The sequence below is a fragment of the Gobio gobio genome (assembly GCF_949357685.1).
Source record: "Gobio gobio genome assembly, chromosome: 1".
NCBI lineage: Eukaryota > Metazoa > Chordata > Actinopteri > Cypriniformes > Gobionidae > Gobio > Gobio gobio.
This window is the reverse complement of record NC_137097.1, coordinates 4,824,214-4,850,629: the sequence shown is the minus strand read 5'-3', so window position 1 is coordinate 4,850,629 and position 26,416 is coordinate 4,824,214. Positions and strand designations below refer to the sequence as shown.

Here is a 26,416-nt window from a genome sequence, read left to right as displayed (position 1 = left end):
GCAGTTGAATAAAGTTGAAGGTGTAATCTGCCGGTTGTCCTGTAGGTGACCTCATAACTCTGTCTTCTTACGATACACTTAGGAGCTTTATGATTACTCCAGAGCATGCGTAGATCTACGATCATTTTCAAGTGCTACTTAAGTTACGATGCTTTTGGGAAACAGACCTTAATATTAAGATCACTCGTACGATCGTTTTTACGATCAACTTAGGCTTACGATGCTTTTGGGAAACGCAGCCCTGTTCAACAGAGTTGAGTCATCGGTATTATTTTATTCTAGGTAGCCTATACTTTTATTCCAAATGGACGAAACTGCTTTTGAACTGATTGTGATTGGTAACAATTTAAAAACATGCCCATAACACTTGCATCAATTGGCTATATTTCTAAATATGCAAATGTTCAACCCTCACTCTGAGTGTGGATGTTCTGATGTCCACATAATGTCAAACATTACAAATTAAGTGCAATTAAACATAATATAAACAATCGTTTGCTCTTGTTCTAAAGTGTAAAAACAATTGTTAGGCAGCTGGCGCCATCTACTGCCATTTGTTATAGATAATGTAGGCTACATAGGTTTATAGTCTATACTTTTCATAATGTATTTTAATGGTGTTGTTCACTAAAACATGATTGCTCACTTTAGATTATTGCCTTGGTTATATATTAATAAGTGTATTTACCCATTGTATGGTCAACTGTGTTACATACAATTCTTACCATCCAGTAAAAGCTCAGAATGAATATTATGTGTATAGATTATAATTACTGAATTTATGGGTTCATCTTAAGTTGTTGTTAATAATTGTGAAAATAAAAAAAAAAGTAAACTGGTGTATAATTTGCACATAGGCCTTAATCTCCAGGAGAAAGTGAGTGTTTTGTTTTTTTATAAACATCTTTTATTATGCTTGTGAACAGTACATATATGACATTAACGATTTACCATTTTATATACACTGCACAATATGTATCAAGAATATATTAAATGTCATCAGAACACATAGGAAAGTAAAATCAAAATAGTTACTATAAAATAGCAAAGGAGGGATGAGAAAAGCTAGAAAAAACAAGGGTAAGGTATTACTTTATTTATTTAAAAAAAAAAAAATTTTATGCAAAAGAACAACAAGTATAGGAATAACAAAAGACAATAAGGGTTACAAACAATAGCTACTCCAAAAGCAAACTTTGTTAGCTTAAAGGATTTACATCATGAAAGAATCTTACATGCAATACAGTATAAGTTTTTTAACGAGTTTACATACATATCAAGATCTTTCCTGAAGGTATTACTTTATTGTTGTGGCAACGTATTTCTCCACGACGTTGGTGTCACATGTCTGTTGTGGCGACGTACCCCTTCTCTCACGTAAAAGTACACGACTGTCAACTTAGGTTGGTTATCCGTGGCACTATCCACCCGCCATAGCGCTAGCTTCATTTTCTTTCCAGAATGAGTTTCCAAATGCCGTTTCATCTCTGAGTGATATGTGAAACTCTTCTCACACTTCTCACTGACACTTGTAAGGCTTTTCTCCAGTGTGAATTCTTCTGAAGTGATACTCAAGGTTTACTCTGTTTGTGAAACTCTTTCCACACTGAGGGCAGATGTAAGGCTTTTCTCCAGTGTGAACTCTCATGTGATACTCAAGGTTTACTCTGTTTGTGAAACTCTTTTCACACTGATGACATACAACACAATTCTCTCCAGTGTGAATCCTCATGTGATTATTAAGGTGTGCTTTATGTCTGAAACTCTTTCCAAACTGAGGGCAGGTGTGAGGCTTCTCTCCAGTGTGAACTCTCATGTGAGTCTTGAGATTTCCTTTCAGTGTGAAGCTCTTCCCACACAGATGGCAAGTGTGAGGCTTCTCTCCAGTGTGAACTCTCAAGTGGGTTTGGGGATAGTGTTAAGGGATCTTACATTATTATATAAAATGGTAAAAGGGAAATTATACATGTATCTTTATGATATAAAAAGATTTTTACTCGTATAAAGATTTGTATACTTAAAAAAAAAAATTTAATGACGGATTGATAAATAAATTTAAAGTTTTTTATCTGTAAAAGCGTAATAATGCTACGTTTAAATGGTGCCAATACATCCATATTTTACATTTTAGCACAAACATACAAAAACTTACATTTTGTCTCTTTGAAAGTGAGACCAGGCTGCAGTATCATGTATGTACCAGACAGAATTGTATGCATATTTATGTAAGTGTTATCGCATGCTCTGACAGTGTTATTCATGTTTATATCTCACATTTTAAACAGTTTGTCAAAGTGCTTAAAAATTAAAATCGACAATTAAATTCAAGGAAAGAGTAAAAGACAAAATAATCATTGTTTTTGAGAAAGGTTGCCAGCCAGCCCCCCAGCACTTTTGATCATATTCACAAAAATTTCATGGCCCCCCCAATATATATTGTTGAATAAATACGTCAATATATAAAATGAGTAAAAAAAATTATTTAAAAAAACATTTAATCTGGTAACTTTAGGCAGTCTTGATTTTTATACTGTTGAATGTCTGATGATCGCGCTATTTAACTAATATTATTATTTATTTCATTATTTGGCCACAAGCGACAGACTGTACCTCCTACTTCTGGTTGTAAACGCCCGGCTTTAGTGGCAGAAACTTCCTGCTGTGCAAGTATTGAGCAATAGACGCAATACATGGGCATGAATAGCATGTGTTACACATCTAGAAAGGAGCAGGCATTGTTTCTGCTGCAACACGTTTGCAAGCAAATCGGCAAGGAAAGATATAACAGTATAAAGTCAATCACGAGGGGAGCGTCTCAATTCTTGTGTGTCACCTGCTCGTCTCTGCATTAGAGAAAACATTCTTGCAGATCTCTATTAAAATAAGTAAACAGGAGCCCAAGACACACTGTAAGCACTTTCAGATATTTAGTCTAGATAGATTTCCACCTCTGAACAGAAATATATACAATTCTCAATTTTTAAATGGTGGGGGTTTCGTTTTAATGACTATTCTTTACACTAGTGCCACATATAAAGTGTGATATTCTTGCTCATGTACGCGTCACTTGCAATTCCAACTTCCCGGTCCAGCCCTAAACCTTCAGTGGATTACAGGAGTAAATCGAGTGAATCCAGTGGGAGGAAAATGCTGTTGTGGCTTGAAAATGCGTTATTATACTGCTAAAATACTGTATATAAATATTGCTGCAAATATAAACAGTGACAGGAGACTTGAGTGTGTGTGTGTGTGTGTGTGTTGACATCTTGAGTGTGTGTGTGTCTCTTCCTTAAAAGCAGTTTCACTTCCTTCACTGAAGAAATGTCAGTTCAACTCGACAGTTCAGAAGAGGAAAAATAAAGATCTACGAATGGTATCTGAGGTGAGTGTTTCATCTTTCTTTAGCTGTTTTCATGTGCGTTTGTGTGTTATTATGTGTCATTGGGGACTTTAATGCAGTTGTGGAGTAATTCTGATGATTTTATTTAAACTTCCTCATCTCATGATCGAACAGAAGATCAAGTGCGTCTTTGTATTGGTACACTAATATTACAAAAAGCTTAACAATCTCACTAAATTGCTCCAAACATAAGATTGTTGCATATTGTAATGGTAGAATAAGTTCAATGAAATATCGTATTAACAAAAGAAAAAAAACTGTGATATTCATTTTTGTGACACTCTTAACATTTAATATACATATAAATTAATATAATTATTTGCTATTACGAGTTTAACTGTTTTTTTTGGAGTAAGATCTATTTCTCTTAGCTTACATAGCCTATTTTACTTCACTAACCTGCAGGGACGTGCAGAAAGTTCCTAAGGGGCAGGGGCTCAAATGTAAGAAAGGGGCAATATGTAAAAAAAAAAAAAAAACTTAAAAAAAAAACTTACAAAAAAAGTGTGGGCATGTTTTTGTGAAATATCAGGACACAAATGTGTATAATGACATGGGTATGACATAGGTATTACAAAAAGAGGGTGAAATATGAGGACGTTCCCCATGTCCTAACTTTTCAAAATGCTTATAAATCACACAGAACAAGGTTTTTTTCACAGAAAGTGAACTGCACTGTCTCCTGTGAGGGCTAGGTTTAGGGGCAGGGGCAGTGTAAGGGGATAGAAAATGCGGTTTGTACGGTATAAAAACCATTACGCCTATGGAATGTCCTCACATTTCACAAAAACAAACATGTGTGTGTGTGTGTGTGTGTGTGTGTGTGTGTGTGTGTGTGTGTGTAAAGTTTGGATACTATTTTATGTTTTTGCAAAGTCTCATGCTTATCAAGCCTGTATTTATTTAATCAAAAATACCAGAAAAAAACAGTAGCCTAATATTGTGAAATATTATTACATGATGTTCTTTTTAGCTTTTTATTAATCAAAGATTTATATAAGATTTAGCATCACATATCAAACAAGAGCTGCAAGTAATCTCTTGTAAAGTTTCTCTTTGCCTTTTGTTGTTTGATTCACATTAATGGGTCAATCGTCACCAGGTTTATTAGATGCTGCCCCTTTAAGACGAATGCAGATCTAATAATATCATTCTCCCATTGATTTCTCCCAACTATTTACGCCCATTTAAGCTAAACTGTGTTTAAGTGAATACTCTCCAAGCCGGTCATTTAGAGATATAGGGTATTTTGTTGTGTATTTCATGGTTTAGTTGCGCACACAAAGCATATGTGCAAGTCGGTCCGTTTCGCAGTGTGCGCACACACACACACACACACACACACACACACACACACACACACACACACACACACACACACACACACACACACCCGCCTTGAACTTGAAAACATCGTCTATTGCGCAGATTATTGTGCTTTTAATTTGATCAAACACGTTCTGCAATTTAGCCAAAGTGGAGAGTGCATTTGACAACAATCTCAGATTGTGCTGAATCTGACGTTAAATGCATCTTTGGGGAGAAATGACAGTGCGCGCTATGAAAGGAAGGAAGTTGCACTAGACGATGCGCGGGCATAGTTTATAATAGTTTTACCTCATATCTTCTTTTTATTATACTTGGAATCGAAAATAAAATAAGATTAATATCACAGCCCTAAAGTATAAGCAGACAAAATTTTTGTTTAGTTCTCTGGCCATCATCAATCTCTCTCTCTCTCTCTCTCTCTCTCTCTCTCTCTCTCTCTCTCGCCTGAAACGTAGCCTAACTTTATGGCCTACATGTCCTGAATAATGAGAGGCTAAGGGAGGATTTCATGCACTTAGTCAAGACTTTCAGAAAACAATTTCAATATGACGTTGGCTGTTGTGTTTTTACAGTGTGTAAGTGAATGTTGTGATATTACTGATCATGTGAAGATTTTGCTGTGGCGCTGCGCCAATACATTGTAGGGGAAACACTGAGCGGCATACAAATGTTGGTGTCGACACCAATGTGCATGTCCACTCGGTCACAGGGTTTTTCCTGGGTCAAAAATGGTCTTCGGTGGTGTCTGACAGACATGGTCATCCACACACAAAGTAAAAAAGTACTCTACCTACGTGATCTGTGAGCGCAATACTGACAATCAATTTAAAATAAATGCAAAGAAACCATTTGTAATTTTTGCTTATCTTATTTTGACATCTGATATTATGTATGATCTCTACCTTGATGTTTGTTTCTTTTGATCCTCATTTTTTTTTTACAATATTTACTGATAATTGTTTTGGTATAATCATATCAATATTAAAAAGTAGCATTAAAAAAATAATGCTACTTTAATGATGATATATATAAAATAAAAAATAATGCTACAAATAGCCTAATTTTCTACCATATACAATTTTGTACAATTATCAACTAGCTAACAACTTTGTTCTGGTCTCACCTCACTCCAGTCTACACTAGATTATATTTCACTACACATTGTCAACATAAATAAGCTGAATGACTGTGGATGATTAAACTAATTTTTACTATCCACTCTTGCTTAATTGGGTAAGCACACTTGTGTTCTCATCTCAGATGTGTTCTGACTAGGCTAAATGAATAAACTGATTCGTTCGTTCAGTGTTGGACGGATCAGTTGTTCTAACCAGTCGCTAAAATGATTTGATTCAAAGGAGTCATTGGTTCGCGAATCGGACATTAGCAGACGCTTTGTGTGCGAATCCCGGCTGTTAGAACATCGCAAAAGATTTGTCAATACAGAATACACTTCATAACTGAAAATAATGTTTTCCCGTTTATTGAAACTATGGTTTATGTCAGCTGGTCAGAGAAGAGTCAATGTTTTTTGAGCGCAGTTCACACCCAGTGGGAATTCAAGGAAAAAATTGTATGCAACATGGATTCGGTCTTGCGACCTTTTGATTTTGATTAATATGTGAAATATGAGCCAATATGTGAAATATGAGAAGACATCGACAGAGAGAGCGCGCGCGGGGGAGGAGCTCTCTGCTCGTTCTCTCTGTCACTCAGTTAACACGGCCGTATCACAAGTGCAAAAGTCATCTATTCTACACTCATAAATCACAATAACTCATCAAATAAGGCTTTGGCGGGCCAAAAATTTGTCTTGGCGGCCGCCAAAACATTTTCAATGCAGGAAAAACCCTGGGTCAGCCCTCGTGTCCGGCTAGGTGCCCCATGTGCATGGTTCCCTCGCTGGGCGACCCCCACATGTGTATTTCTACTGTAAGCCTCCTTGAGCATGTGTCTTTCCCTTGGCAAGCCATTGCCACTCCTGGGGAGTAAAAATCTTTCCTCCTTCGGCGGGTTTCCCCAGAGTTCTTCCATATGCAGCCCCTCCGTGGGTCAAATGTGTATCCTTAAGTCCTCCCTGCGGGCAGGCACTTGGCGCATGTTTCCACGTGGAATATGCTTCCCAGTGTACCTTGGTATTAGACATGTGCCGGTAAACGGTAATACGATATATCGCAATAATGAACATGCACAATATTGTTATCGTGGGCACTTCAAAATACAGTGAATAATTATTTCTTACGAATTATTCAGATTTTTAGAATGCATTTTAAGAATACTTTACCCATCAACCATTTAAAACGAACAACACGTCAAAACGAACGCACACTGATGTTAGGGTGGCCATTTCCATAACACCAAAAAGGAGGACACATTTTGCTGCATTTAGTGAGGCAAGAATAATTGCGTAGGACTCGCATGTGTACTCGCATGGTGTACTCGCATGGTGTACAATACAATTTTGTCCATCATATCGATGGTATCGTGATACAGTGATTCTGAAATAGCTACTCTATTCATTGCCAGACAAATTTGATCTACATTATATCTTGATCTAGACCTATGTGTAACAGAAGAGGCAAAAAAGTGTTTGTTCACAGTATTTGTACTTACTTATTTAAGATATTGTGATGTCTGTTTTGAAAACTGACCACTGAGATGAACCTGTCTTGCAAAGTGCACAGTGCCTGAAAACATAACATTTCTGGACTTCTGTAAATAACAGAAATACATAAATAATCAAATAATGAATGCGAAAAATAAATAAATACACATTTCCGTTCTTAAAGAAGTTCACCTCTGCAGCAGCTCAGGCAGCTCTTTGCAATCTGAAATGTGTATTTATTTATCGCATTCATTCTTTGTTTATTTAAAAAATGTATGTATTTCTGTTATTTACAGAAGTCCAGAAATGTAATGTTTTCTAACACTGTGCCAGATTATTTGGTTATGTATTTCTGTATGACTGATGATGCTTGACTGCATGATTATGATATACTTTACAAAGCTCTGCAGCAGAGATTTTGTCATCCTGAGGTGATGTTGCTTCTCGAAAAAATGACCTAAGGGAAGACTTACCTACCTGCGGCTCGTCGGTTACTTTTATGTTTTTCCGTGCTGTCATGACGGTCAATGGCAGTTTTCCCTTGACTACTAACGTCCACTTCACAGCGACCCAGAGTGCTTTTTGATATAAATTTGTGCTCTTTTGTCCATTCCGGATAAATTAGGTCTGAGCGTCTGACATTAAGGTGTGATGTGACGTAGCCAGCACAATGTGGAGGTTTGTTTACGTTTTTAACCAATGATATATCAGATATTTATTTGACACTGCTTTCAGCCAATTATTTGTTTGACAAGAGGTCATACGGCATTAAACGCTGTGCTGCTGCGTCCCAATAAAGATTCTACAGCAGGGTTTTATAGGCAGATTCAGCGCAACTCCAAAAAGGAGGACAAATGAGTGTCCGGCTTGAGGCTGTGCCGGACGGCGGACAGGGGCCTTAAAATCCGGACTGTACGGCCAAAATCTGGACGTATGGCCACCCTAACTGATGTAAACAAAACCCAACGAGCCGAGCACAAATGGCGGAAAGAGTGAAGGACATGCCCTGAATGAAGCGCACATTCACTCTCTGACAGCAGAGGGCACTGACGGAACAGCAGAAATGCAGCCGTTTCCTCAGTAATCCTTGTAAACAAAACTCATCACATAACCAAATACTTAATACTTAAAGACTTAAGGCTATTCATTTTCAAACTTAAACAATTAATATTTGAATCTGGACTAAATTACATGCCCTAGATATTGTTTGAATATTTTCCGATTGTTATTCTGTCACAGACTTTACAATAAGGCTCTATTATTTAACATTAGTTCATTCATTAACAAACTGACAATGAAAAATACTTCTAAAACGTGTATTAATCTTAGTTAAATGTAAATTTCAGCATTTAATAACACATTATTAATATCAAAAGTTGTAACTGTATTATTTAATGGACCTGAGCTAACACTAACAGTTGCTTTTTTTTAAACTAACATTATCAAAGAATAATAACTGTAAAAATGTAGCTATTTGTTGATGTTAATGCATTAACTAGCGAGACCTTATTGTAAAGTGTTACCTATTGTTCTTTATAATTCTTTGGCTCTATAATCTGTTTTAAATATTTGTTTACTTTATATATTTGTGTGTATTGCTTTAATGTATTTAAATGTTTGGTTATTCTTGTTATAAGAAAGTTATTAAATCTGTTATAGTATGACAACACAAAAATTTGATACCGGCACATGCCTACTGTCACAATGGAGAGAGGACCCAAAAGCAAATGCAGGTTACAGTCTTTATTTGAACAGCAGATAATGGACAAATTAGGCTGTCTGCCGGTAACTGGCCGTCTAGGCGGACGCAGATCAGGAGAGGGTAACAAAGAGACCAGACATCAAACAGGCGGGATGCCTGGTGCGAGAAACTGCTGCCGGAGAGTGCACATAGGAAACGCCAAACTCTCACATCACTTGGCAGACAGACACTGACGTTACGTCTCTGTTCCCTCCTGAGGGAACGAGGGTTATATTATAACCGGGATGACTTTCTTTGATCTCCCTGGAGCTGATCTTTGCCATTTTGGCTATTCTTCAGTTCATTCGAATGGTAGTTTTCCGTTTTCTTCCACGTCTTTCTGGTTTTGGTTGCCATTTTAAAGCATTTTATATCATTTAAGCTGAGCAGCCTATCATTTTCTGCACTTCTTTATATGCTTTCCCCTCTCAACATTTTAATCAAAGTAGGCTGTTCTTCTGAACAATGTCTGGAACGACCCATTTTACTCAGGATTTTCAGAGAGAAATGCACAGGACAACATTTGCTGCATTTGTCCTTAAATAAGGGCCACTTGTTTGAAACCACTGCTATTATTTTGAACACGCCCTTTTCAATTAATGATTCAATTACACAAAATCAGCAGCATGCATGTCAGGACTGCTGGGTCTGTTGGTTTTCTATTACTCTACTACACCTACTAGTAAAATATTTGCCATGTAGATATATAATTTCTACCAAAAACAGTGATTGATCTGGTTAGTGATGTTGGACTGATATTATTTTGAACACAAAATAATATCATCCATACAGAGACATTTAATAACTTGTCATATATTTTAATATTTGCCGCTTACGACTATTTTATTTACTTGTTTATTTTCAAATAGTGCCTGGTAACAGCGAAGCTAAACCTTTTTCTCATGTCCAACAGCGGTGCGTCAGTGAAGGACGATGGCATCTGCTGATCAGCATCGTGACACACTAGATGAGGTGGAAGAAGACAAGAACGGTAATGAAGAAAATAATATCAGTAATGTTAAAGTTGTCATTTAGGAAATGAGATTAATCTCTGTCTTCGTTCCAGTCAAGATGAGCAGCAGCGCTCACACTGGAGTCTGTGTTGATCTGAATGCTCAGACGGGAGCAACTGTAAATGCTCCTGTACTCTGTGGAAACACCATCACATCAGTGATCTTCAACTACAACACTGCAGGAAACGGTACTGTCACTATAGCTGTGCTTCAGTGGTGTAATGTAACAAAGACTCAAATTTTTGACTGTAATTTACTTGTTACTTGTTTTTATATTTCTGTCAACTTTTACTTTTGCTTTAGTTTTAAAGCTAATGCACTAATGTAAAAGTACTCAAAAGTATTTTTACTTTCAAAACTTAAATCAAATACGTTTAATATGAAAAAAATTATTTTCATACTTAAGTACAATAAATATACTTATACTATACTCACATACTTTAAAACTATTAGCTACTCAAGTAATATTCTAAACAGTGACTTTAAGTCATTTTCTGGCAAGAAAATCATCTCTACTGTTACTCAAGTGTGTCTTTCGAGTACTTTATCCACCACTGCTGTGCTTACTGACACACACACTGCTTATTAGCAGGCAGTTAATAGCTTGATAAGTGAAATAAATCTCAGTGATTGTGTTTTCCTTTTAAAGTTCATGTAAGAATTAGATTTCTCTGGTCTGCTTCTGATTGGGAAGAATCGCCACACGAACAGAATCCCAAATATTCAATCTTTATTGAGCAGTTTACACATGTTATACTTCCCATAGAAAAAAGTGACACCCCCATCCCAGATGTTGCCCTTCAGAGGTTGTGCGTAAATATTAAACAGGAACAAGCTGACTAGAAATAAGAGGAAAAGAAACATATAACGAGTTGTTTTTCACTGCAGTTACAAAAGAGGCTGTGTGACATTTCTTCACTCATACATATTCTCTATTGTGAATGAACATAATGAAGTGAATGGTGACTTATATTACACTCAGGAAGAGAATTAAAGGGAGGGTTGTATGAGGCTGCTAAATCTCTCAGCTCGATTTATGGTCAAGTTGTTCATAGGCAGACATGCTTTAGCTTCAGTATTTTCTTGAGTGTATCTGTATATTTTTCAAAAAAAAATTCTCTCTTCTCACAGAGCCACAAACGATCCCAGAGATAGCGGAGAAACTCACAGAAGAGCAAGGTACAGTCTTAACAGTGTCGACCAACACCAATAGACATGAGTGCCAGGTTTTGTTCTGTTAGGCATCTGTTAGTGTTGGGCTGTTTATTTTCACTGTCTGAAAATAATAATATCAATATATATACATCTGCACTTTACTTGAGAACCCGCACTCGTTTTAATAAACTTGTAACTAAGGTTCAGTTAAATATTTATCCACCCGATTAATAAAATAAAAAAGTATGACTGCAAATCCATTAAAATAATTTACTGTTTACGCCAAACAACTAATAAATTAATCTTTATCGCAACATTTATTATGATGAATAAATCTACATTTTAACAGTGAAAAGTAATATACAGGCAGTGATGCATGTGCCACAAATTCTTAATAAAACTTATTCATGATCATAATATAAGAATAGCACTTATCATTCTATTCATTTTCTGTCTGTCTAATTTATTAAAAAAAAAAAAAAAAAAAAAAAAAACTTCTGTCCTGTGTGTTCTGTGCTAGATTATCTGAGACTTGTTACTGCACTTGCATACTGTTGCACTTGACTGTTCTACAACCCCAAATCAGAAAAAGTTGGGACATTATGGAAAACGCAAAAAAATAAAAAATAAGAAGTGATTTCTAAATTTACTTTGACTTGTATTTCATTGCAGACAATATGAACACAAAATATTTCATGTTTTGTCTGGTCAGCTTCATGTCATTTGTAAATATGCATCCTTTCCTGTCATTCAGACCTGCAACACATTTCAAAAAAAGTTGGGACAGGAGCAATTTAGGGCTAGTAATGAGGTAAAATGGTTAAATAATTATGTGATTTGAAACAGGTGATGTCAACAGGTGATTGTAATTATGATTTGGTACAAAAGCAGCATCCAAGAAAGGTCTAATCCTTTGGGAGCAAAGATGGGCAGAGGATCGCCAGTTTGCCAACAAATACGCGAGAAAATTCTTGAAATGTTTAAAAACAATGTTCCTCAAAGAAAGATAGGAAGAGATTTGGATATTTCACATTCAACAGTGCATAACATAATTAAAAGATTCAAGGAATCTGGAGGAATTTCAGTGCGTAAAGGACAAGGGCGCAAGCCTAAGCTGAACAACCGTGATCTCCGATCCCTCAGGCGGCACTGCATCAAGAATCGTCATTCATCTATAAGCGATATCACCACATGGGGTCAGGACTACTTTGGCAAACCTTTGTCAAGTACCATAATACGTAGTTACATCCACAAATGCCAGTTAAAACTGTACTGTGCCAAAAGGAAGCCCTATGTTAACAGTGTCCAGAAGCGCAGTCGACTTCTCTGGGCTCGGAGGCATCTGGGATGGACCATCACACAGTGGAAACGTGTACTGTGGTCAGATGAATCAGTATTTGAGGTATTTTTTGGGAGGAATGGACGCCGTGTGCTCCGGACGAAAGAAGAAAATTATCATCCAGACTGTTACCAGCAACAAGTCCAAAAGCCAGGGTCTGTCATGGTATGGGGTTGTGTCAGTGCCCTTGGCAAAGGTAACTTGCACTTCTGTGAAGGCACCATTAATGCTGAAAAGTACATAGAGATTTTGGAGCATAATATGCTGCCTTCAAGAAGACATCTTTTCCAGGGTTGTCCATGCATATTTCAACAAGACAATGCAAAACCACATTCTGCACACATTACAAAGTCCTGGCTGCGGAGGAAGAGGGTACGGGTACTTGACTGGCCTGCCTGCAGTCCCGACCTGTCTCCAATAGAGAATGTGTGGCGCATTTTGAAGCGCAAAATGCGACAACGAAGACCCCGTACTGTTGCCCACCTTAAGACTTGTTTGCAGGAAGAATGGGACAAAATTACACCTGAAACACTTCATCACTTGGTGTCTTCAGTCCCTAAACGTCTTTTAAGTGTTGTGAAAAGGAATGGCAAAATTACAAAGTGGTAAATGCTTTACTGTCCCAACTTTTTTTGAAATGTGTTGCAGGTCTGAATGACAGGAAAGGATGCATATTTACAAATGACATGAAGTTGACTAGAAAAAACATGAAATATTTTGTGTTCATATTGTCTGCAATGAAATACAAGTCAAAGTAAATTTAGCAATCACTTCTTTTTTTTATTTATTTGCGTTTTCCATACTGTCCCAACTTTTTCTGATTTGGGGTTGTAGTTGCTTCTATTGCTCTCATTTGTAAGTCGCTTTGGATAAAAGCATCTTCTAAATGACTAAATGTAAATGTAATAGGCTTAGTTTCTATTAACATCAAAGGCTGTGTGCTTAATATGTAGCTCTGTTTGACACATTATGTATAGGGGATCCCTGCTCCATGTCTCTATCACCTAAGGGGCCCTTACCCTGAAAAATGTTAAAGACCCCTGACTTAAAACAAACGGAATTTAAATTAGTATTAGTCAAGGTGTTTCCATCACCATATATGTTTTCAACTTCAGAATAATCAATGTAAGATGTGCATGTAAACACACAGAAAGAGTGTGATTAAATTGAATATAGCAGAAATCAGTTATCATCAAACATGTGCTGTAGTTATTTTTTTTATGTGAACTGCAGACCAGGTTTTATAGGTTTCATTAAAGTTCCCCTGTAGTCAATAATTGTATCCCTTAAATCTCATCTTTGATCACCAAAATTACATATTTAAATGTTTTTACTTGGAAAAAAAACAAAAAAACATCATGCCTTAAAAACACGATTACTTAGTCTTTGGTGTCTTTGCCCCTCTTTTTTAAAGGCCAAGCTGCTCTTCATGATTACACCAAGACCAGCTGCAGACTGAAGGACATTTTAAAACAGGACTACGAGCGGATATTGGTTGGTAATTCACAGACAGGTCATCGGGAAAAGCTGAACGATATCTACACTGATTTATATGTGGTGGAGAATGAGACTGGAGGAAGAGTAAATGAACACGAGGTGAGACAGATCGAATTGAATCATAAGCAATGTGATGCCAAGGACTCACCAATTCAGTGCAATAATATTTTTAAAGTCCATAAAAAGGTGCTGACGATGGGGATCGCAGGGGTAGGAAAAACGGTCTCTGTTAATAAATTTATCCTTGACTGGATTGAAGGAAAAGAAAATCAGGATATAGCCTTAATTTTTCCTCTGCCCTTCCGTCAACTAAACCTGATTACAGAGAACTCGAGTCTCATGGGACTGCTTCACGAATACTTCTTTAGTGATCCTAAAGAACTGCCTTCTGTTCCTAAAGGGGATGGTAAAGTCATGTTCATTTTTGATGGGCTGGATGAATGTCGCTTTCCTTTGAACTTTAAAGAGGGTGGCAGATTTACAGATGTCCACAAAAAAACAACAGTGGGTAAGATTGTTACAAGCCTGATCAAGGGACATCTGGTTCCCTCTGCTCTCATCTGGATCACATCCAGACCAGCAGCAGCCGGACAGATAGACCGAAACTACATTGATCAGGTGACTGAAGTGCGAGGATTTAACAATGAGCAGAGAGAGCAATATTTCAAAAATAACAGCAGTCCTGAGGTTTCTGAAAACATCATCAGTCACATCAAGAAATCCAGGAGCCTGTACATCATGTGCCACATCCCTGTCTTCTGCTGGATTGTGCTCACTGTCCTTCAGCCTCTACTTGCTCAACAAAACTACAAAAAAAGCAAAGACAAAACTCCCACATCTCTCACAGGGATGTACACAAGCTTCTTAATTTCTCAGCAGCAACAGATGGAAGAAAAATACAGTGATAGTCCTGAACTTAAACCCAATGCCAGGTCTTTTTATGAGATTATTCTGAAGCTTGGGAAACTGGCCTTTAAGCAACTGGAGAAAGGAAACCTGATTTTCTACAAAGAAGATCTTGAGGAATGTGGACTAGATGTCAGTGAAGGGTCAGTGTTCTCTGGGTTATGCACTCGAATGTTTCAGGAGGAAAAGGCAAGAAACGTTTTCAGCTTCATACATCTCAGTGTACAGGAATTCCTTGCTGCTCTATATGTGTTTTTGATAAGCAAAGATAAGAAAACAAACCAATTTCTTGAATCCTGGACAGAAAAACTGGCATGGAATCTCTCCAAAAAGTCACTGTTTCAGCTCCATAAGGCTGCAGTCAACAAGGCTTTACAAAGTCAGAATGGACACCTGGACCTTTTCCTCCGGTTTCTTCTGGGTCTCTCTCTGGAGTCCAATCAGAGTGACCTGAAGGAACTACTGCCAGGACTGGAACTCAAAACAGAGAACCTGAAAAACACTGCTGACTATATCAAAAAGAAAATTGAAAAGGAGAAATCAGTGGAAAGAACCATCAATCTCTTCCACTGTCTGAATGAAATGAAAGATGACTTTGTGGAGGAAATCCAGAAGAATCTGAGCTCAGGAAATCTTTCAGCACAGAAGCTCTCCTCTGCTCAGTGGTCAGGTCTGGTGTTTGTGCTCCTCATGTCAGAAGAGACTCAAGAAACATTTGAACTGCAGAAATACAGAAGGTCTGATGAAGCAGTGATGAGACTGCTGCCAGTGATCAAAAACACCAGAAGAGCACTGTAAGAGTCTTTTTTACAATCATTTATAATCTTTTTTAATTGGGCCTTAATCTTACACAGGTGATTTGCTGGCCAAGACTGTATCAATGCGTATCAATGTGTGTGATGATATTAAATGCCAATGTATATCCACCATCAGGCAGGAACCTGAGTATTACCCATTTTAACATTCTTAATTATATAATAAATTAAAGACACTGAAAAAAATGGTTATTTAATAAAGAGACCATTTATTTAGCTTTGCTTACATCACTTTAGTCAATGTTATTTTTCCAAATTATGTGTACTTCAGATTATAAACCCTACCTAATAAACATTACTATTGCATTACTGTTGTTTTGTTCTCTACACAGGCTGCAGTGCTGTGATATCACTGCTGAGTGTTGTGAGAGTGTGTCTTCAGCTCTACAATCCTCAAACTCCTTCCTGAGAGAGATGGACCTGAGTAACAATGACCTGCAGGATGCTGGAGTGAAGCTTCTTTCTGATGGACTGAAGAGTCCAAACTGTCAGCTGGAGATACTGAGGTAAATGTTTGTTTTTTTAATAATTAAAGAAATACTATCACAATAAATGGTTTTGTCACAGAATGTGGCATCTGCTCTCAATGGAATGCCAGAACAAGAGACAAAACAAAATTTTCAAGAACGTGATTTTCTTTGCATATTTATAGGGATGTCTGTATTTTCAGAGTTGAGAAGTATGACCTACGTGAACTCCATAAGTCTGAGAAAAATATTGTTAGGGGTGGAGAGATGGGAATGGACTGTATGAAGATTTAAATTGCAATGTCTTACACAAGTATTAAAACTGTAAAATGTTGGTTTTTCAAATACATCTATTTCAATGCATGGTTTGCTTCCAATAGCACTGAACAAGCTAGTAGCGCCATCTAGTGGCTGTGTTCCTGACACCATTAATATCTCAACCAGGGTTAAAAATTAACACCATGTGCCAAATGGTAATGATATTAAACAATGTTACTCACCAGTTGGCTGGCAATTTTTTTTATGAATTCTAGCAGTACATGTTTGAGACAATGGGATATGGCTTAGTATGAATTTTGAAGATTGTGATGTTTACACAAAGCAGGTCATGGTCCTGTTTTTAGTGTTTTAGGTCAGCTCGATTCACAGTAAATCAACAGTAAATTTCACCTTACATTGCATTCGTAAACCGTCATAAAAGCTTACTGAAATGATTCAGACAAATCAATACATTAAAGTTATCATGCAATTCTTCTGGCGAGATTATTTTATTTAGCAAAATATATCACCATTCACTGATGCATCCAGGTTGCACTCACTCACCATTATAAGTGTTACATACGGAGAACTGGGCAGAGAGCAGGCCGTTTTCAATTCAAAACAATGAAAAAAAATTATTATTCAATGGAAATTACAATTTAGTTTACTATTTACACAGTTATAAATGAACAATACCTAATGAATGGCTGAAATAGGAATAAGTGTTCAAGTCATGTGGACTGTTGTTGTGTGTCTGTAGATTGTCTGGCTGTATGGGGACAGAGGAAGGCTGTGGTTATGTGTCTTCAGCTCTGAGTTCAAACCCCTCACACATGAGAGAGCTAGATCTGAGCTACAATCACCCAGGAGATACAGGAGTCAAGCTGCTCTCTGAAAAAGTGGAGGATCCCAATTGCACACTGGACAAACTCGAGTATGTGAAGCATATTCTTTTGATGAAAAAAAAACATCTGCACTTCTTACAAAACAGTTAGAATTTTTTTTTTTTTTTTGCTAAAGTTCTTATTGAGAATTAAGGATTTAACCCTAGATATGCTATTGCATGCTCTATTCTGATTGGTTGATGAGTTTTCTAAGGTGTGTAATTTATTTATCAAGTACTTACTCTAGAAATTATTTTATTAGTTCAATAGAAAATCCCACAGCTAAAGTAGTTCCAGTCATGTCTTGACTACATTACAGTTCCATATCATTGCATCAAATGATTTCACTGATTTCAGCCTTCACCTTAAAGCTTACAACAGCAAAAAAAGAAAAGAAAAAACACAAAGACACTGACCAAACAAATAAATATAACAAACAATAAGATAATAAATATAAACTATTTCCATGATTTACCAACAAAATTACCTTTTATTCTTCATGGAAAGTGCACTCTTTTCACACTGGATCTGATCAGCTTCATGTAAAGTATGAATATTTGTTCTTAAAGCCGCACTAGGTAACTTTTGCTCTCGGGCTCCCCCTACAGTTGTGAAACAGTATTGTCCTCTACTACTGTCGTAAACGGTCACTCTACATCAGGGGATGCATCGCACGTGCATTTGTTGACATGACAACTATGATAGCCCTGAACTCTGCAGGAGTTCACATGCAGGTGTTCTGCTTGCGTCGCGTGTGAAATGTCTTCATCCCAGGTACAGTGGCATATGTTTCAGCATGTCATATGAATACAATTTCATGGGTTTTATTTTTTTCAAACGCCAAATGATCGCGATGCTCACGTTTACAAGCCAGCGTCATTATAGTAGCCTAGTCTATTGGTTCCCGTTTTACAGAATCTATATGATACTTCAATTCAATGTTTGAGTGGTAGGTAATAACCATATATCGTCAATATTATAATATCAAGCTACCATAGATGAATCTGCAAATTCGAAAAATCGATTTGCATTAAAGCTTGAGGAAAGACAAATAAACCAATATCACAGACATGTTAGGTATCCTAAAATATGATTTTGTATTTATTACGTATTTACTTGCAAGAATGTAGCCCCTCCTCCTCCAGCTCACGTCAACGAGCAAACGCTGGCCCAATGTTGATCCTCGTCCTGCCTTTAATCCGATCACTTTCTCGTTTTCTCTTTTTGCTTTCCTCAGACAAAACCTTTGCTTTCTTATTTTTCTGTGCTGCTTCGGCCATGACTATAACATTCGGCAAACAAATGATTTGCGAGCGATTTTTTCACGCACGTCCGAATTTAAGGAAGTGGGGATGGTGGTGGAAGTGACGTATATGCAGTAAAGCAGTCTAATTTTGTAGTTCTTTTTGTTCTCGGGTTACTACCCGAAACCCGAAGTTTAAAAGTACGATTAAAAACGATACAGACCCCGTCAGGCTATGGCAGACGTGTCATTCAACCTATTGTAAGTCGATGTATCATCACAAGAGTTTTGAAAATATATTATGAAGGTTGAAAAGTTACCTAGTGCTGCTTTAACATAATGGTAACTTTCATCTTGTACACAACACAGTTGTACTTGGACTTTATAGGGTTAAAATATTCAACATAAGTGCATCATATTTCCAGGTATATGTATTGGGTTTGTGTGTGTGTGTGTGTGTGTGTGTGTGTGTGTGTGTGTGTGTGTGTGTGTGTGTGTGTGTGTGTGTGTGTGTGTGTGTGTGTGTGTGCGGAACTACAATAGAAAGAGAACTCACATGTATCAAGTTGTATCCAAAGACATTATTTACATGAACAGTTTACATAATCTTTGGAGACATTATCAGGTTAAATGTTATAAAAGAATTAAACTATGAAATCATATACCACCACCAACACCACCCAGTGGTGAGAAATGGTACATACTTTCAAACCCAGAACTGCTTATAAAGGTAATTTACATGAACTGCACATAAGCATAAACATCTTGTATATAAACTTCAAATAAAGAAACATTCAGTTACTATTATGTGTAACATATAGACAATAAAATACTTAAAAAATACTTATTTGCAGCTGTATCATACAAATAAATAGTTAAAAAATCATACATTGTGATTTCTGGATTTTTTTTTTAGATTATGTCTCTCACAGTGGACATGCACCTACAATGACAATTTCAGACCCCTCCATGATTTCTAAGTGGGAGAACTTGCAAAATAGCAGGGTGTTCAAATACTTATTTTCCTCACTGTATGTGATTTAGTAAATGAACTGTGTTTTCATGCTTTGGCTGGCACTGAGCCAGAGGTGGACGGGCTCAGCGGTTGACATATATCATGCAGTGTTTTCAACCATATGTTTATGCTAGGTTTCAAACATTTAAATACACATAACTACTTGTAAAAACAATACAACTACAGTTTGTAAAATACACATGTGTCTATGGAAGCACCAATAACAATCTATTCAAATATAATTTACCAACGTGTTATTCATATCAGATACACATAGTGTAAGTAGCTATAAAGTTTACTATTCTTCTCCCAGTTCACCGGCCACTTACTTGCAAGTATTTCGGGAGAAACTGATGAATTTGCGTGCTGTAAATCCAACTGACAGGACTCTCTGAACTGCGGTGCAAACAAACATGGCGGCTCCCATCTCAAGTTATAGATCAAAATCAAGATTTCAAGTAATCAAGAAGGTTAAAACTGCAAAACACACTCACTTACACATATTTGAGAATCGGAATATCAGATAGTTGATGACATGGTCAGCAAGTTTAGATAATATTTTGAATAAAAAAGGAAAAACGTAATAAAAGCGATACATCTGTCATACAGCGCTATTTTGGCTGTGGTGAGTCACGTGACAAGCATGACGTGTCACCATGGAAACAGTAGGGTGGGGAAAAAAACTCACTCTGGGAGGTCAGATAGAATATTTTAAATGTATGCATAAAAGGGTTCAAATGTGATTTTTATAAAATACATTTTAACAGTTAATCTTAACTTGATCGGTCCTTGGGTTCCAGCTGACCCCACTGGACTTTTCCTTCATTTAAAAAAATCTCAGGGGCATGAGACTATGCAACTTTCCCTAAATAATCTATCTAAACATGCACAAAAAAGCTGGGCTTGATTTGGTTGTTCTAAACTTGTGTAAAAAAAAAAAACTGTTTAATTCCCTTGTGGTCAGATTGACGACGCAGCCGTATACCAGGAAGTTTTAGAGCACTTCATGCTACCTGCTACTGACCAACTTTATGGAGATGCAGATTTCATTTTCCAACAGGACTTGGCACCTGCACACAGTGCCAAAGCAACCAATACCTGGTTTAAGGACCATGGTATCCCTGTTCTTAATTGGCCAGCAAACTCACCTGACCTTAACCCCATAGAAAATATATGGGGTATTGCGAAGAGGAAGATGCGATATGCCAGACCCAACAATGCAGAAGAGCTGAAGGCCACTATTAGAGCAACCTGGGCTCTCATAACACCTGAGCAGTGCCACAGACTGATCGACTCCATGCCACGCCGCATTGCTGCAGTAATTCAGGCAAAAGGAGCCCCAACTAAGTATTGAGTGCTGTACATGCTCATACTTTTTATGTTCATACTTTTCAGTTGTACAAGATTTCTAAAAATGTTTTGGTCTTAAGGATTCCTTCTCCAGTCTACTGTTTTCCATGTGTGTCCCTCCAAATACCTGTAAGAAAAAGATTCACCACCACAGTAAAAGATCTCCAATGGTTCCTGGGGTTTACAAATTTATATTGCTGTTTCATTCTCAACTTCAGTAGCATCACCAGTCCACTAACCTTCTTTCTCCATTGAAAACGCCCAATTCACTGTCCTGGTCCCCTGAAGCCTCTAGAACCTTTGAACAATTAAAGCAAGCCTTCTGCACATCACTGTTCCTAATCCATCCGGATCCCAACAAGCATTTCACAGTGGAGGTAGATGCATTTACCACAGAAGTTGGAGCAGTGCTCTCACAGCAGCTGGGGACACCTCCAAGACTCTTCATGTACCTTCTTCTCCTGTAAATTGAGCCCGGCAGAAAGGAATTATGATATCGAAAATCGAGAACTCCTCAATCCCCGAAAATCGAGAATTACTGTTAGACCTGCAACTTAATTTTTAGCACTGTTCTTACTTTATTGCTAAATATTCACTTGTATTCAATAATGTTTTAAATTTGTATCATTAGGCTTGTAGTTTTTGGTGTGGAATATCAGTTGGAATCGAGAATTGTCAAATTTCACTGGTATCTATAATTTTGGTTGCTTATTTATTAGACTACAATGTTACATCAGTCAAAACAATGAAAACAATAAGTATTACACATGATACTCTTTCACGGTCTATGGACCCCCTAAAGTAGCCATGGCCACCCCCGGCCACCCCATGTATAAAAGTCTTGTTCCGCCACTGTTTACTGTGATGATCACATTATTTTACATATGCATATGATTACATATGATATTGCTTGTTTCTGCCTCTTCTTTTCATGTTTAGATCTGGAGATTCTGTACTCTTTTAGAAGATGTGTAATAGTGCCCCCTAGCGTATAACAGTGAAAACATGGAAAGACAGAAAATTCTTTGTTTGGAGTTTAAGAGAGATGTTGTCATACCATCTGTGTCCCTGAGATGACAGATTGCTGATACGTTTATGTGCGTTACTCACTGCAGTCTTTCAACTTTTCTGCAAACGTCATCTTCATGCAGAAAGTACTTGCACTGAATCTACATCGTTAACTCACTGAAGCAATTGCATGTTCTGCTTTCTCTGCACTCTAATTCTGTGCACATGCATCTGCCATGTGAGCCTTCACTCGGCATTCTCCCGCCCTCTTCGTCACTCTCTGCTGCTCTTTGTCACTCTCTGGCAATATCACTCACTGGCAATATCCCAAATCCTTGTGGGGACCTTTTTTTATAAATCAAATATAATTTTTTCTTTTGTGAAAATGTAAAGATACAGAAAGTTTTGTGTGATGGGTAGGTTTAGGGTATGGTTCGTGTGTGTGTGTGTGTGTGTGTGTGTGTGTGTGTGCACGTGTTTGTGTGTGTGATAGTAGGTTTAGGGGTAGGGTTAGTGTAAGGGGAGATAATATACAGTTTGATTGATTGGGTCACTGTGTGTGTTTTGTAGTGTGGATCATGGAGGAGAGATCAGGATTACAGCAGGACTACACAAATGTAAGTCTACACACTTTTCACAAAAATACTTTTAGATAGTAGTATAAGTAGGCAAATTTGGACGCAGCAACACACACAAACACTTCCAGAATCCTGTGTGATCTGTTTGGTAACCATGGCGATTTCAGTCAGAACCTCATTTAGGACAAAAGCTGTTACAAAATGACATTTCTTAATTATCGTTTGTTGCTTGGAAACAGACCTGCGAGTTGAACACTAAACTCAAGATTTTCTCACTATGATGAGATTTATAGACAGGATAAGAATCATAAATCAAGTTAAGATTTGCTGCTGTAATATGAATTTGTGAAAAATCCTAAATGAACTCGTCAGATCATAAGACGTTTCTGTCTTAAGAAAGTTTCTGTAATAAACCCTGATGTGTTTTCTCCATCAGATTTCCATCAGAACACTCTGGATCTTAACACAGTGAACAAACTCCTCCGTCTGTCTGAGAGGAACAGAGAGATTACTTACACTGGCATAGAGCAGTTCTATCCTGATCATCCAGACAGATTTGAACATTGGCCTCAGGTGTTGTGTAGAGAGAGTGTGTGTGGACGCTGTTACTGGGAGATTGAGTGGCGTGGGAGTAGTGTGGATATATCAGTGTCATATAAGAGCATCGGCAGGAAGGGAAACGGTTACGAGTGTTTGTTTGGACGTAATGATCAGTCCTGGAGTTTAGACTGCTCTTCTTCCAGTTACTCCTTCAGACACAATAACACAGTGACTGAACTCCCTGTAAAGCCCCATAGCTGTTGTAGAGTAGGAGTGTATGTGGATCCCAGTGCAGGAACTCTGTCCTTCTACAGGGTCTCTGACACAATGAGCCTCATCCACACAGTCCAGACCACATTCACTCAACCGCTCTATCCTGGGTTTAGGGTTTATCATGGATCAGTGAAACTGTGTTGATGAATCAGAATAGACTGTAGGGAGATTCTACCCATAATGCTTTGAGCTGCATGATAAACCAGTAACAGTGAGATAAAATTAGAAATATCTGATCATCCTCCAAAATGCGATCATTTACATCTCATATCATCAGTAAACCGTTATGTGACCAAGGCAAGAACTGATGCTTTTGTATGACATTCCAAAGACATTCTGCCCAGCTTCATCCACCTACACAGAAAACCCACCCAAGGGGATCACCCTATTACACTTGCTTACCAGTAATGGGTGATATTTTGTCAGATGCCTTTTCAGTTTGTTAGGAACCATTCCTTCATTCGACAATTTGTCCCCACATACCAGACACAGAGGAAGAAGACATGATGTATCTTTGATAAAGGTGAAGCCATATGACAAGTAACTGTCGACGTGATTCGTCTTCTTGCTGCTGTTCTGGACTTCTACATGAGGATGAAGTTAACCCCCTCGAGTCGGCCGTCGCAATCAACTCGGTTTTTTATCTTATCATTGCCAGACTCAACACTAAAATAATTTGTATCATTCAGGCAAGTGTTATACATCTTTATAAACTGTTAAGTCTTAACTTTTATTTGTGTACAGTCACAATAAAAACAAAATGTTGTGCTTTTTGCCAAATAAAGAAAACAAACATGAGACTGTCACGGTTCATGAATGTGTGTGCATGGGTGTATGTGTCTGTGTGTATGGGTGTGGCCGCTGACTACCACTCAGCTGATTATCAGCTCCATCTGCCGCTCATTTTATGTCTATTTATACTCATTTATGTGTGTCTTGTGTTAGTCAGATTGTTGGGTTTTGTTACTGTGTGTTTGTCAGTTTCCTGGTGGTTCCTGAGCCCTTGTGAAATTAATAGTGTAATTGTGTTATTCTTTTGTGTAGGCTGGTATTTCCTTCAAATTATGTTACATTTGCTTTTAACATAAGAATCAATAAGAGTTAATAAGACTACAAAATATAAAAAAAGCATAATTTTGGGAGTATGCTAGGCTGACTAATCATAACGAGCCAATCATAACCTTCGAAATTAAATAATAGAACATTTCTTAATATAGATTTTCCATTTTTCTTATAATTTATCTGTTACACATTTCTTTTCTAACATGGAGCGAATGTAACACAATTATTAAAGTATTACTTGTTCTGATTTTTGACATTCAAATAAATTAATTAATGTTTTGTTTTCTTGTTAATAAAAGGTACAAAGACAGATATTTCTCTGACGCAGTCAAGCCCCAGATACGTGGGCTACTTTCTGATGTCCTGGCCACTGGACTAGAGCAGCAGGATGGTGAGGCAAGTTTGGCTGCAAGCGGGTCCGGACCCCCAGAGAAAGTACCACAAACTGACTCCTTGCATGCTATGTATGCTGAGTTGTTGGATGGAGATCGGGAATGTGGTGGCAGGGTCATCAGCATCATTGCAATTTAATCTCTACCTGTCAGAGCCAGTTATCCCACAAAGCAGCCAGCCACTTGTTTATTGGCAGAACAATAAAAGCAGCACAAACCTACCTCTGTCTAGAAAAACTAATGGCTGACTGACTCAAAACAACAATAGTTTTGCTATAACCTTTTTTGTTGTTACAGTTTTTCTGTTTTTTTTGTTTGCAGATGTTCTGTCTTTTATATTTTTTTAATTTTATATTCTACAGGAAAGTTGTATTTGTCAAGCCCTAAGCTGTTCCCAATAACCAAGCACAGGCAGCTAAGTTAATATGCTGGACATGTTGCTTGCAAATAAATACAGTTGTCAATTCATGATACGTTGTCTTCTCTTAATTGTAATACTTAATGTTCATTGTTGTTAAATATAGTTTAATAAATAATGCTACATGATAAATAGAAGGATTCAAATAGACCCTGTAATCGGTGATCGGTATCGGTAACGGGTGATACAGCTTCCAGTAATCGGGGATCGGTGATCAGCCCCAAAAATCATGATTGGAGCACCCCTAGTCATCACTATACAAGTCGTTATTTAGGTTTTTTTTGTGCACAAGAACTATTCTTGTCGCTTCATAAGGTTATTGTAGACCCACTGTAGTGAGATGGACTTTGTAACAACATCTTTAGTACCTTTTATGGGTCTTGAGAGTGCAAAGTGCATTGTGCCAATGGAGGCCTTTCTAAAATATCTTCATTTGAGTTCCGAAGATGAACGGAGGTCTTACGGGTGTCGAACGACATGAGGGTAAGTAATTAATGACAGAATTTTCCTTTTTGGGTGAACTAATCGTTTAAAACCAATTTCACAAACAATTTAAAGTCCCCAGACCCCTGCAAATTAAGAGATCTAATGTTCAATTTTCCCTTGTTTTGCCTTAAAGGTTTCAGTTTACCTTGCATATCTTGATACATTTAGAAGGAGTCTCTCGCATGTACCACGGCAGGCCAAGCAATGCTGCAGTCCTCATCCTTTGGTTTGATGTCTGTAAAATATAGGATGGTTAAAGTATCTGCTTTATTGGTTCAATCCTTTGTTTTTCCTTTTCATTTATCCTTTCAACCCCTCCCTCTGTCTTGAAAAATAAAACCATTAATTTCAAATATGTACACTTGTATACTTTTGTTGTAAATAAATCACCAGTGATGTGGTACAACAACAGTTGTTTGTTACCTTTTTGTTCAGCACCAAAATAAGATTTAATAGTGGATATAACCACCTCATGTCACTTAAACCAGGAGTGTCAAAGGGTGCTTTCACACTTGTCTCGTTTGCTGCGGTCTGGACTCTGAGCCCGAGCGCGATTGTTCCCGGCAACCCCTGCAGTGTTGGTCTGGTTTCACACTCAACTGGATTCTATCGAACACTGGTGTGTTATTACGTCATCACAAG

General features: G+C 37.5%; 1 protein-coding gene across 1 annotated transcript; it reads left to right on the top strand.

The window, feature by feature from the left end:
* Positions 1 to 2,669: 2,669 nt before the first annotated feature.
* LOC307124332 (NLR family CARD domain-containing protein 3-like) lies at positions 2,670 to 25,337 on the top strand. The gene is made up of 10 exons (XM_079813427.1): positions 2,670 to 2,885; positions 3,300 to 3,382; positions 9,989 to 10,066; positions 10,142 to 10,276; positions 11,220 to 11,267; positions 13,997 to 15,779; positions 16,133 to 16,306; positions 17,286 to 17,459; positions 22,596 to 22,642; positions 23,040 to 25,337. The coding sequence occupies exons 3-10, from the start codon at positions 10,009 to 10,011 to the stop codon at positions 23,558 to 23,560; spliced, it is 2,940 nt and encodes a 979-aa protein (XP_079669553.1). The 5' UTR covers positions 2,670 to 2,885; positions 3,300 to 3,382; positions 9,989 to 10,008; the 3' UTR covers positions 23,561 to 25,337.
* The last annotated feature ends 1,079 nt before the right edge of the window (positions 25,338 to 26,416 follow it).

Coding starts and splice junctions, on each gene's coding strand:
- LOC307124332 (XM_079813427.1), top strand. CDS start 10,009: ATGGCATCTGCTGATCAGCATCGTGACACACTAGATGAGGTGGAAGAA. Junction 11,268..13,996: donor GAAACTCACAGAAGAGCAAG/GTACAGTCTTAA, acceptor TCTTTTTTAAAG/GCCAAGCTGCTCTTCATGAT. Junction 22,643..23,039: donor TACAGCAGGACTACACAAAT/GTAAGTCTACAC, acceptor TTTCTCCATCAG/ATTTCCATCAGAACACTCTG.